Raw genomic sequence first — 13,917 nt, 5'->3', positions numbered from 1 at the left:
TGAACATACTTCAAGACACATCAACCACATAATAATGTCAAACATTATTTAATGCAGTGCATTCCCCAATTGCTTCCATTGTTCTCAGCACTAGCAAATGGCAGCTTAGAGAAGAGGAGGAAGAAAAAGACCATGCCTTTCTGCCCTTGTTTGCATTTCTTCCCCCTTCTCCAGACTGCCAAATGAATTGTGCTGCTATTTCTACTAAAGCAGGGCATGCAACATTTAAATATTCACAATGAACCCACTGACATGTTTTCTACTACTATCATCTTAATTATCCTGTTGGTTTAGGTGAATGTCAGTCTTGGAGAATAATTTCTGTGTAGGAGGGAGGGATCAAGTATTTCCTCAAAGAATAACTGTATAATCTCTAGGTGTACAGTTCAACTGCATAAGGCTTTTCAAAGTATATTAAATGAAGTGCTAAACATCAGGTGTTAATATTCTTCTTAAAATGGCAGATTTGCTTAATACATTTTAGGGAAAACTTTGACCTCTTTTTAAGTTCTAAAGGTAACTGTCCAAAGCCCATCTTTTTCTCATTCTTGTTTAGTTTACGTGGTGTTCCTCACACCATTCACTCAAGGGCTTATTATAATGCATCACATGATCAGACATTTACCTACCTCCCTAGATATTACTGGTAATTTGAGGAGTTATTTCTCTACACAGATGTACATTTTTAACAAAGAGACAAGATTTGTATGGACAATGGGCTCACAGCTTGCCAAGATATATGAACAACCTTCCTTTACTAAAAATTCTAAAAAAAACAAGACTAAATGGTAAATGAATTAATCACAAGCTCTGTACCCATGTTTACACTGACACAGGGGACTTGTGCACATCACAGGTTGTGCCATCAAAGATTTCCACAACCTTGCCTTTTAAATGTTATTCAACTAGCACTGGCTCTTTAATCCACGTCACAATGCACTGAAATTTTTTAATTTTTTTAGCATACAAAGGAAACCAACCTACACCCCAAGGTGACAGACAAGTCTAAGATGTCTGCATAAAGTTTCACTTTTTATGATGTGCATATCAGTAAAAGGAACAAAGTGCAATACATCAAGCATCTTTTGAGAACAACAGTAACTTTTTTAAAACATGCATTAAACATTTCTTGATATTATATTACATGCTATGATGAACTTTGGCTTAATACACTTCATGCAGATAATTCAAAGAGGAAGAGGAAGGGAACAACCATAACCAACTGAACAATCTTTTTCAATATAATTCATTCTTTTTGAATGCTTAGACTAGTATCTAGATTTCCTCTGCAGCAAGAGGGTCCTTATGTGCATCTGCAATGAAACTGCACAGTTTTCCTGTGAGGATTCACAACTCAAGAACAGGATGACCAACTGCACACCATTCTGCCTGGATACATCCAATCAGCATCAGTTATAACACACTCCTTCTCTCCAAGGACTAGATTTGTCAGATGCATGTAACTAGATTGCTATAAAAATTATTATATGTTCCTGGGCCTACAGCTAAGCAGTGACAATTTACACAAACATTTCACTTCACCAAAATTAGTTTTAGGTCTCAAATACAAAGGGAATGCAGGTGTGAAAGAATTCCTTTACTACTGTATACTGCTTGTTTTTCATTCCTATTTTAAAAATGTGTGTGGGTGGTGGAAACAAGAATTCTTCACTTGTGGTTATCATTGGTGCTGGTGGTTGGGTGAGGGGTGTCAAAAAATCGGCATGCAAACAAAACAATAAAAAAAACCATGGGAAGGCTCATTGGCCAATTGGTTGGTCTGAGAGACAAATAAAAAAATAAACCACATTCTGGACCGGGTTAGTCTTTATATACTGTACACACAATCTGCAACAATATACACTATTTAAGCGATGTAGCACATTTTAGGGTCCCAAAACCACAGCACCCGTTACCATGAAATGTTCCATGTTTCTAGCAGCAGTATTGTCCACCTTACATGCAGTGATATGCTTGTGTGGTATGAACGGAATGGACCATGAATCCCCTCACACACAAAAGTATGTCATGTCTCCACTTCAAAATATTGCAAAAAGTTCTAGAAAACATCTCTTTAAAGTCAAAAAAATTTAGAGTTTAAATAATTAAACTAGAGCAAGATCCTGCACCAAAGTGGTCAGTTATGATCTTTAAACCAAACCACCCAACAAATCCATAAATAATGATTAAAAGATGGAAGTTCATCTTGTGATCAAAATGCAAATACCCTGTGAAAGAAGGTATATCTTGATCATGAAATAAGGCATGAAGACAATCTGATATTGTGAAATTTTGTGGGAAAAATCCATACAGGAACTGATGGATGTACTGAACTACTTTATTCAAGCTTGCCACATTCTCACGTCAGTTGGTTTAAACTTGTGTTCCCCGTTCTTCCTCTGTGAGATTCTGTGTCATACAAGATATATCCAGCAACACTGGCAAGGAAGCAGCTATTTTAAACATGGGTGGGAAAATCAACTACCAGTTTGTTTAGTCTGTGATTTAACCTTAGTGTCCAGCAATGCGTTGCCTCCAAAAATTATTTTCACAATGATTTCCTACATTTAAAAAAAATAAATAAATAAGTGAAAAAAATGAAAACGTAAGTACTTAGGATACAGAATAACTATTCAATACTGTCTCTGCCTACCCTGAGAAAATCTTTACATCAAGATGCTAAGAAACAGAATGTTTTCTTTGCTAACAGTTTTACATCTTTCTAAAAATTATATTTCATTGCAGTACAGCACAAATGGAAACATCATATTAGCCACCCTTCAACCTCAGCAGTCCAACCAAACACAAATATACAGGCAGTTTAAGTGATAGAATTAAGTACCTGAGATAGCTGCACACATTTAAGACTGCATTGCACTATTGGCATAAAGTGCCCAAAAATTGGAATAAAATACAAAGCAGCTGCAAACAATGCCTAATTTGTAGGGCAAACTGAGCTCATATTTTCCCCACTGCAAGCTGCTTAAAGCAAAGACTTTAATGTCTAACAGCATGTCAATATTTATTAGGATTGCTCTGTTCAATACTGTATTAAAGGCTTTTAATAGTAACCAATGATTTTTTTAAGACTAAGTACATCACAGTTCATCAATATCCAAGCTGCAGATCAGTTAAATATTTCTGAAAAGGTAAAGAGCAACTCACTGTGCAATCACCTAGATACAGAAAATTTATTGTAGCCATTTTCTGGAAATCTTCTGGAAGAAAGATAAGGAAATACAAAAACCGTGAAGTTTGGAATATAATAAAGGAGATTTTTAACAAAACTATTGCACACACCAGAAACATTAATCCTATAGGAGTTAGCAAGATGCAGACAGAAGCCATCACCTACACTTACCAGGATCACTAAAATGCTCCTCACTCAAGTCTAGCAAAATTAATTCTGAAAATAGCTTTAACAGAATGCAGCAAACGAACATAGAATAAATGCTAGTTATTGCCATCTTTAAATAGTACAACCAACTCAGAAGAGATGGCAAGACAACAGTAAGATTTTATAGCTTAAAATGGGTCTATATAGAGGTTTCAACAAACTTTTTACACTGAGAAAGTGTAGGTGTTGGCAAATGGATTTCTTTGTCAGCTACTCATTTTGTTTCTCAGATTCACTCTCTTTTAAGCAATTTTATCTCCTTTTTTCTCCCTGCCCACCTTTGTAAATATGCATTCAAAAAATAATGATTCCAAGTATGATAGCGAATGCTTCTAAAATCAATCTTTCATTACTACTCATTTTGACATGTATTCTTGATACACTTGCATAGAAAAAGAGCTGACATGTTATGATACTGCAAATACACAAAATTAAAAAGAAACATTAAAAGATAGATTATCTAACGTAAGTAAAGTTTTCAAAAGCAAGCATTTCAAGCCTTTTTTTTTAGTTGCATGCAGTTTCCAATAGTCTGAACCCTGTTCTCCTTCCCATCTCCCTTCTTTTTGACAGAAAAACAGGCAAGATGCAATAATTATCCACAAATGTCCATAAACTCGATTAACATCACTTTTTTGTAAGTACTGTTAACAAAGTTTGAAAAAAAAAGCAGGAACCAAAAAATTTATTTAGAAAAGGTCAAGCTCTTCTTGTGATAAATTTATTCTCATTACCAAGAAATGTGACATTTTATCAATTTTTCATGGTATGTACAACAAGATGACGAACTTTGTAAACTGGCGTAGAAAAATAATACAGAGGTACAATTTCCCCCTTTTTAATAGGCCAACTGTGGTCTGATATGATTTTAACCCTTTCCCCTCTTCCCATCCCCTTTATTGTGCAACACACAGACCATGGAAGCAGATTAACCTTGGGACAGGAAAAAAATTAACATTTTTATGTCAAAAATGCATTTCTACACAGGAGAAAAGGTACAAGTTTCTACACTATTTTTTAAGAAGACAGAACTGCCACATTTGCATGCAAAATTAGTACTTTCTATTTCTGCACTGTAGGGATGGTGCAAGTCAATCTGTGTAATGAACTCATGGTGGCCAATACATTTTCCATGTCTTTTTACTGTTGTACATTCAGTCAGCTGGCGCCACCATTGATGGCTACAGGAAGGCCACCAGGACGGAATGCTCCTCTGCCTCGCTGACGATGATCATTATCTCCACCCCCTCTGGTTCCACCACCACCCCCAGGTCCTGAATATGGCCTCCTAGGGCTACCCCAACCCTGGCCAGATCCACCTCTATAGTTGTAAGATCCTGATCCTCCACGACCACCTCTCATTCTACCTGCTGAGCCCCGCCCTGAAGGAGAATGCTGGCTTCTCTGTGGTGATGGGCTTCCTTCTTGATGGAATGATCCGGACCCTGTGGCACCATGTCCTGTAGAGGATGCGTGAGAACGACCACTACCCTTATTTCTTTGGTCTATCTGCTGTGAAGCTTGAGGTCTCTGACGACCACTTGTACCTCTATCTGATCATCACAAAGATAACAAGAAATATATAATCAAAGTTATGTTGTGACTAGAACAATGTACTCAGTTTTGTAAGGCTATGCATTAAGCAGAATTTTTTTTCCAACATAACACAAGTTCTTATATAAGTCATTTTAACCTTATACATTCTCTTACTGAAACATTGTGTAGAATTTAAGGATCATCAGAAATTGTAATAATTATAATGGCCCAATGAATCTAAAAATTTTTAATGATGAAAATTAGTCTTCTACATTTCTCTGAATTTGGATAAAAGGTGAAAGCAATTTCAAATTAGTGACAATAAGGTTATACTATGATTCTACAGCAGAACTCACTTTTCTTAAGACAAGCCAGAGCTCAAAATTTTTTGCTATTCTGAGATAATGGCATATTATCACAGTTCAACATGTCTTCTAACTACCTGTAAATAATTTTTGATGAAACCACCCGAAAATATGTATACTTTGTCACTAAAGAAAGAGTTTTCATTATTTTCTACTTCTGGTCAAAGTGAGCAAAACAACAACTTCTGAGACAGCAGTGCAGTTATTTATAGAAGTAGGTCATGGTGCACACCATTAGACAAAACAAACACTCATGATTCAAACAAAGGCACTCCCTGAAGTAAATGGGATTTTCCATTCTGATTTCCTGCACTTTTCTTGACAGACACAAAGGAAAGAAAAAATTCCTAAAAGGGGTGAAAAAACACACATTCTGAATGCAGCCATTAGTAACTGAATGGGTCACAGGTCACACAAACCAGTTTTGGAAGCCTTGGCACTTATACAGCAATAAGAATCATATTCTTTCAAACTGTTTAACCATGAAAAAGCCCATAAAAATATATATAAAACAAAATATATTAGAGGAGCAGAAACTGCATGGTGGTGTATGTTGGCACTTAGAATTATGGATGCCACAAGCCACAATGTCAAAGACACCGAGGTTGAGTAGAAGATTCAACTGCAGTTATATTTTTAAGCATTTTTATATATTTATCAATCAATTGCTTGCATAAGCTGATACAGTGTGAAAACAGTGAAAAATTTTTTTTTTTTGCTTATTACCCTAGGTTTATGTTTTGCTAAGGCTGCATTCAGAACCCTATAACTTCAAATTGCCATATGAAATGTGGCTAAATTTTTACTCACATACAGTCACTAAAACGTTTCCATAAACATAAGTATTTTAGTAGTTATGTGGGTATGAAGAAAAGGGTCTGGTTTCTATTTTTAAAACTATTTTCAATTTTTTTATTTTAGCCATGTCTTGCCTAAGGTGGTAGAACAGAACTCACTTTTCCCATGTTAGCACCATGTTATAAAAACCTAATATTCTAGAGAACTCACAGTACTCCCTTGCTGTACTCATTTTTAAACGAACATCTGCAAAAAGAAACCCACAGACATTCCAAACCATCCATTATATAAATAAATGGTATACCTACCACTATTTACATCCTGAGTGCTTACTCCATTGATTGAAACAGGTCTCTGACGGTCCGAGAAACCCTGAAATAAAATTTGTAATCCTTTATAACAATGATATTTAACTCAACAATGTTTACAAATATAGGTTTATTGCTCAACAAATGTATCTTGTAAAGCCTTCAACAGGTCAAAAGATTTGGACTGTCCATAAAATTGTCACATCAATGCAATAACATTCTTTACCTGAATTTTTAAAGAGTTCTTCAACCGCACCTGCAGCTCTGCCATTTCCTCTGCAGTCATCAGTTTTCCATTGCCACCTACAAGATTTTTAGACTACATATTTAAGAAAGAATGACAAAAAATAATAAAAAAAGCCAACTAAGAAAAAAAGGTAGTACATAATATCACAGGGTAGGAAAATGTCTGACAACCAGACTTTTACGAACAAACATGAGGTAATGACTATATGGCTGCTGACAAAATGGTTAATTTGAGGGAATATGCAAAAAATAAAAATCATTATATTCTATAACTTGGTTGAGCACATAAGCAGTTATGAATAGCACACACATGCATGTGCTCATATGCACAAACAACAGAAAAGCCTCTATCCATAATGTTTTCTGAGCAAAACTCAATGCTCTTACATGTTTTTTCAAAGTCCTATGTATACTAATTATCAGCAGTAGAAATATTAACAAAGCTATTCCAATTCCCTTTTCAGTTCCTAAAACAATTTTGACCAAGTTTCAAACATGGACCATGTGATCATGTTAATTCCTCCTATGAAATACATATACCAAAGCTGTAACATTTTCAATTTTACCCTGCACAGCTGAATCCTGAGGGTCTGCAGTAGCAAGTGACTGAGGTAAAGCAAGGCTTTCATCATTACCATGCCCACTGCTAGCCACAGAGGAGACAGATGGGCGTCGTAGGGAGTAGATACACTTGACTGGCTTCACTAAGGAGGAAAAGAAAAGAGATTGTGTAAGAATTGTAAACTGTTAAACAGGCTAATAAATATCAAAATCACAAGTAAAAAGAATGAAAATTTTCTTTAACTTCTAAGTAAGTTCCAATCATCATTTTCTTTTTTTTAAAAATGTCTTCTGAAAGCATACCTTCTCCAAAATTCATAATCTCCTGAAATAAAAAGAAGAGAAAGAATTAAGACTATTATTGCTATTTCTGTACATAAAAACAAAACATAAGAACTCAAATTTGTAATGCTTTAATTGCTGAGACATTACATATCAGGGTGGAGAGGGCAGCCTGCCCAAGAGGTGATACACATTCAAAAGACTCCTTTCTTTTCAAATAACTTATTAATGCCTTGAACATGAAATTGTAAGGAGAAACAGGAATCTCAAGAAATTAAGTAACAACAAGTTGCTACATCTGTTTAAATTTCCATCTGGGTACAAAGTTAAAATTTTGTGTGTGACCTCATGCTAAGAATATGTCTCTGCTGATACAAGTTGCACAGAAAATACCACAATGGAAGTGCATGTGCTGTTGTTAAACGTGCAGAAAAGAATTCCTACTTTCTAAATGATTCAACATTGAGAGAACAGCAGGTCAGCTTAATATGTGTAGAGCTGACTTCATCATACCTAATTAATAATATGTCCCTGTACAAAGCTGACTGGTTGATCTCTCTATTAAGACCCCTTTCAGTTAAGATCTGATTCTGGTGGATTCTAACAGGTCTTGATAGAGAGGTTTTACTGCACTATGCTCTCTGAATCTGTCACAATGGTGACAAATACAAACTCAACCATCACTACCATACTACCAAGAGGCACAAGTGAAACAAGAGACAATGTTCTGTCACTGAACAGAAAACATACTCATCAAATCAGACATTTTCTTGCCAGAGAGGACAGTTGGTCCATGTCAATACATCAAAAATAAACAAAAACAACTGGAAAATCTATCTGAATTGGGGAAAACAGGGAAGGAGGTTAAGGGAGAGGGATTTTAAAAAATGTGAAAAAAGATTCTTAAATAAACACATTAAAAGTCCAAGCAAGCTTGTAGCTGAGAAAAACATGAAAAGTAGAGAAAAAGAAATAAAGAAAACTACAAACTCAATATAGTTCTGTTACTCAATAAGTGCAATCCAAAAAATGCATAGTTATAAAAATGACTTGGTACTTGAAGCCAAATTTAATCTTATTCTTCACTACCAAACCAAAAGAAATTAAGATCTAAGGAATCCAATAAATCATCATTCCAACCACTGGGCACTGTCTACAATAATATAGCATGCTATTCATGTGCAGAAGCGAGATTTTGCAGGACCTTCCAGGTTATAGGTGCAAATCACCAACTTTGATTTACATATAAGTGGTTGTATATCAGGAACTGAAAATTACACAATATATTTACATTGCCTTGACCAGTGTACAACTTGAATCACCCAAACGGGTCTTTAAGGGGTAAATAGTCAAGTGTATATTTCCCTATATTAACTTTTCACATAATCATCATTACTTAATAAAATAACTTATAATATAGAACTATCTAAATAGCTATTTGCAACTTAGCTGAAGTCAAGATTTCTTTTTCATTCACACATGTAGAATCATATCTGCGTTGTCTATGTATCCAATGAAAAGTATCGGTCTATCAGCCCGGAACATTTAAATTGCATGAAATGTTAAATTTCGTGGTAAAAAAAATATTGAATACTGACCTCTCTTAGATGATCTGAATCGTAATGGAATCTAGTAGTTCTACCAAGTTCTTCATCTATTTTCCTGTCACTCACAAAGTGCTGACAAAAAAAATATCTTTATATATGTACATGCATTAAAGTACATGACCCAAATTTAATTAATAAAAGAATTAAAATATTACATTTAAGATTCTTAAAAACATATGGCATCTATTACAAGCAGGTGTTTTTTCAAGAGCTGTACTGAAATTTGAAGAAACAGCAAAAACAAAAACCATCATTCTTGAATACCATATATCATACTAAATAAAAATCTTACCTTGACATCTGCTCTTAGTTCTACAAGTTCAGCTTCACTAATTTTCTCTGCACGTTCAATCTGGATCTTTAGTGCAGCTGCTTTCTCTTGTCTCATCTTGAAAACATCATCTGTAGATAGCAAGAACCATTTACTTCAAAACATTACTTGTTTGCATAAAAAACTGAACATTTCTTTGAGGTTAAAGTTTTAATGTCAAATATTGATAATATATTTATAACCCTCTCGACAAAGCTCATTTTAATCTATTTCATATAGTTTTGGGTTAAAGAATTTTGAGAAAATGCTAAGATGCACAGATATAACACATACACATACAACAGTCAAAAATATACCTTATCATTTTTTTTATAAAACTAAAACTCACAAGCCTGCTGTTTCACAATGTCCATTTCAGAAATCAGCTGCTTTTCTCGTGTATTCATGCTGCAACATTTATTTTTTAACCAGGTCACTATCATAAGTATTAAATATGTGTAAATGCACCTTTCAGCCTTAAAGAAATTTTATATTAAGAAAAACAAAAATGTCTTTTACACTTTAAAAAAAAAAGTTTTTTTCAGATGTTATCATATGCATATTATGGGTTTCGTAAATACAATTCAATCATCAGTCTAGGGTTATATCAAAACTGGACATACCAGCCCTGTAACATTCTCAATACTTACTGTGCCCTCATCTCCTCAAAAACATTCTTGATGCTCTTGTAGCTGCGATCTATTTCATGATCTAACACTAAGTGAAGCCTCTCCAGGGAAGTTGTTTGACGCTGTAGGTCTTTTATTGCTCTCTCTAGGCCTTAAACACAAACATTTGTGAAATGTGATACATCCAAGAAAGAAACCAAAGTTTATAGCTATTCATTTGACTATCTCTTTAGCTTGATTCCTTTTAATCTATTGAGCTCATTATCTGTAGCAAGTGAAAACACTGAAGAATACTGGACATTTTGCCCAGTCCCACTTATTCTAGTATTAAATCTTATTTAGCTTCTGGCTTTTAGTCTTTGTATATGTAAAACCTCTAATGATGAATATGATGTGGTATTTATATCATTTTAATCAGACAGTTTAAAACAATTTCACCTGTTGTTGGGAATGCTGCTTCAAAATAGCACTACAGGTACAAGTACACCCAAAGAAAGCCTGTGCACATGTACTGAAAGTATATGAGCAACATTAAAAACACACCCCTCCCACCCCACAGGCATGCACACACACATAAAGCAGAAAAGATAATATAAAAGACTGATAACAATAGGCATGTCTTTATACCTTGGAAAGGTCGCCTGGTGTGATTATCACCCCCTGCACCCACACTAGAAGTACTTCGTTCACTGGTAGTGTGTGTTCTCTGACTATGTCCATGACTGCCACTGTGATGACTATGACCATGACCATGACCATGTGTACCTGAGAAATTGATTCAATATTTACCATATTTTCACTCTCTTAGGGCCATGCTGTCACAAGTCGCAACAGCACCACTTCAAAATCTAGAATGCAACTTTAATCAGTTAACTCACCTTCAAGCATGCTAGGAGAAAAAAGTCCAGTCCATTTAAATACAATGGGGAGAAACACTAAAGCATGACCTTCACCTCTCAACCATATTTCTATATACAGCATAAAACACATAAAATTTTTAACAGACTGCATTACTTAAACAAACATTTAAGTGTGTCAATATTGTGTTAATCTTAAGAAACAAATTCTTAAGTTTTCTTATCATGAAAACTAACAGGCAAATTCCATAATGTTCTGTCTTAAGACAGTCAGTCCGTTGATTCTAAGATGACGGAATTAACTGCTTCAAACACCTACATTTCATCGCTATAAAAATAAAACATACAAAATCTTATCCTTATAATCAGATGACCAGGCAATGGTGTGACCCATATGGTCAACACACTATAGTCAGGATCTGATAAAGTACATCAATAAATATAGAGTTCAACTGTTTAATTCTAGTAAGCTATTTAGCAGGCTAAAGAATCAGTAAAAGGACATTCTTAACATATTTTGTGGCAACATTTTATTGTCTCTTAACAGAAGGCTCACCATGTGCTTCTGTCCGCCCTGCTCCTTCAGTACCGACACTAGACTCTTCTTGCCGACTTTTTGTTCTTGCCTCTGTTATGATACCAACACCAACTGCATTTGAATGGTTATCATAATTCTTCTGTATTGAGAACTCATATTCTCTTTCTCTCTCCTTCCTTCTCTCTCTCACACATACACACACACCCAAATGTTCACGCACATATCTACCCACTGTGTTTCTACAGGTAATTTGCAAATGTACCTTTCGGAAGATCCCCATTCGACAAAGTGTATTTGCTGGCTGCAGTTGTTTTAGTCACATCATATTTTGTTGGCTCCTGTTTGGCACTTAAAACCTGGCTAGAATTAGCCTTAATAGCTTCTACAGAAGAAGTAGGTGATGGTGATGCTGCTGACGCTGCTAATGCTGGACCTGTGGCTGTAAATGTCCCATTCTCTGCCTGAGATGCACTCACTGGTTTCTTCTTGTTCTTCTTTTTCTTGTTGGGCTAGGTGAAAAAAGAACAAGCACAAGGTGTCAGCATAGTCATGTACAAAAAAAGGAGACACTAAAATAACTAATGTAGCTTCAAGTTCTAAATAATAATAAATACAAAATTTGTAAAGTGCCTACTCACACTTCTAAGGAGTCATGGACAAGCATACAAGGGACAGGATGACAAACATATAACATATAAACTATGAAAGAATAAACAACAGTACTAATTATGAATAAAAACAAAACTGAGAGTATCATGATATTGCAAAAGGAAGACGAGCAGAGAAGGGTGTGAAAAAGGACTAGCGTTGTGGGAAAGGGTGTTAAGAGTACTGTTTACGGAAGAGGTGCGTTTTCAATGCATATTTAATGAATTTAATAGTGGGTAGGTTGCAGATATGGAAAGGGAGAGAGTCCCATTGTTTTGTTGCACAGTAAAAATCCTGTGGCCATATGTGGTTGTTCTGGTGATAGGTAGGAAGAGAAATACTGTTAAACACTTCCTCATTTATGTGCCACTATTACAGATATGAAAGCAAATCAAAAAAATACATGCCTTTAAAAATGCGACTGAAGAGAGAATACAGGCAGTGGGGATATGTTACTAAGTTATCCATGGTCAAGTTTTACTGCTGTGTTTCACACTGCATTATACAAGCTTCCAAAACACTCTAATGAACACCAAACAATTCAAATTTGTAGTTTCCATTGTGACATGATTTACATCTTAGAAATGCAAAGCTGACATCCAGGAAAGCTGAACATAAGCATGTTCACTCACTTCTGCAAAAGACATTGATATTACATAAAAGTGGTATACTTTAAATCAATTTTTTAAATCATACAAAAGAAAAAAAAATATTCCTCAATATTTACTTTTGCAACTGGCATGTGCCACTCCTTTAACGCTTCTTTGGCACCATCTGGAGACAGATGTTCAAAACAATATTAGCAGCTATCATAACACATGCCTTAAAAAAAAACACACACACACAATGGGAAAATGTTGTCAAGGCAGAGATGTACTGCCAAATATGCTATATAATTGACTGCATGGAAATACACAAGATCAAAGAATAGTGTGTGGGTAGTTATTTTCATTTCTCAAGTGTTGCAAGTGAAGGTTACAAAATAAGAGAGTCTGAGTAAAGTATTTTGAACACTAACCTTCAAGGTATGCCTGAATAGCCTTCTCTACATTGTAGTCATAATATTGCAGGACCATTACAATTTCGTTGTTGCTTTTTCCTGGTACTACCTCTCTCACCGACTGGACCTGTGGAGGAAACAATACCATTAAAAACCAACAAAAATCTAACAATTGCAAAAGAAACAAAAAATATGTCACAAGTGAATTGTCTAAAAAAAAATGCTTAATCTAAGTAACTGTGCTTAAGTACCAGCTGCCAAAAGCACTTTCCTCTGATGAAGTATTCCTTAAAGAAAACTTATTAAAAATAAAAACTCAGGAAGTAACATGAAAATATTTTGAAAAGAATACAGACTCAATAGTATCTATGAAACTATGTACATTTTATTTATTTACTAAATATACACAAGACATTTATCATTGCTACATAATGACAATGATGAATTATAGTTTCTGCTATCAATCATAACCATTCAATATAATAAGAAATAATGTACTTTTTCTTTGACATTGTCATGGCTGTCTTGGCCTGCCATAACAGCTCTGGTCCTTGAATCAAAGTGGACAGTTCCAGGGTTTTCTGGATGGGGAAAAAAAAGAAAGACTGACATTTACAGTTTTACTCCACTATCATCCAAAAAAATTATCATAAAACTTGAGGTTTTCCTTAAACAAGACATCGTGAAAGCTTCTATTTACTTATCCTGATACTGTGTAAGATATAATTAAACAGTTATTTTTTCCAGAATAAAATTTATCATTAAAACAAATCTCTTTTTTTGTGCAGGATAAGGTAATAGAACACCCTTCTTCTATTAAGCACAAATAATTATT

The 13,917-nt window shown here is 34.8% G+C and overlaps 1 protein-coding gene across 2 annotated transcripts in view; it reads right to left on the bottom strand.

Moving 5' to 3' along the window:
• Positions 1-32: 32 nt before the first annotated feature.
• LOC112553551 (spermatogenesis-associated serine-rich protein 2-like) overlaps positions 33-13,917 on the bottom strand; it is a 55,277-nt gene continuing 41,392 nt past the window's right edge. For both annotated transcript variants that reach the window (XM_025220843.1, XM_025220852.1), the window contains exons 3-17: positions 13,581-13,663; positions 13,101-13,209; positions 12,810-12,856; positions 11,697-11,943; positions 11,453-11,524; positions 10,667-10,804; positions 10,061-10,190; positions 9,760-9,818; positions 9,393-9,502; positions 9,092-9,172; positions 7,515-7,536; positions 7,217-7,354; positions 6,631-6,707; positions 6,405-6,468; positions 33-4,950 (exon numbers count right to left, since the gene is read on the bottom strand). In XM_025220843.1, the coding sequence (XP_025076628.1) occupies positions 4,556-4,950; positions 6,405-6,468; positions 6,631-6,707; positions 7,217-7,354; positions 7,515-7,536; positions 9,092-9,172; positions 9,393-9,502; positions 9,760-9,818; positions 10,061-10,190; positions 10,667-10,804; positions 11,453-11,524; positions 11,697-11,943; positions 12,810-12,856; positions 13,101-13,209; positions 13,581-13,663 (1,772 nt within the window). In that variant the 3' untranslated portion in view covers positions 33-4,555. The remainder of the gene's footprint in view (positions 4,951-6,404; positions 6,469-6,630; positions 6,708-7,216; positions 7,355-7,514; positions 7,537-9,091; positions 9,173-9,392; positions 9,503-9,759; positions 9,819-10,060; positions 10,191-10,666; positions 10,805-11,452; positions 11,525-11,696; positions 11,944-12,809; positions 12,857-13,100; positions 13,210-13,580; positions 13,664-13,917) is intronic.

This window comes from Pomacea canaliculata, linkage group LG1 (genome assembly GCF_003073045.1).
Source record: "Pomacea canaliculata isolate SZHN2017 linkage group LG1, ASM307304v1, whole genome shotgun sequence".
NCBI classification, from domain to species: Eukaryota; Metazoa; Mollusca; class Gastropoda; order Architaenioglossa; family Ampullariidae; genus Pomacea; species Pomacea canaliculata.
Note: the sequence above shows the minus strand (reverse complement) of the source record. Positions and strands in the feature narration are given on the sequence as shown.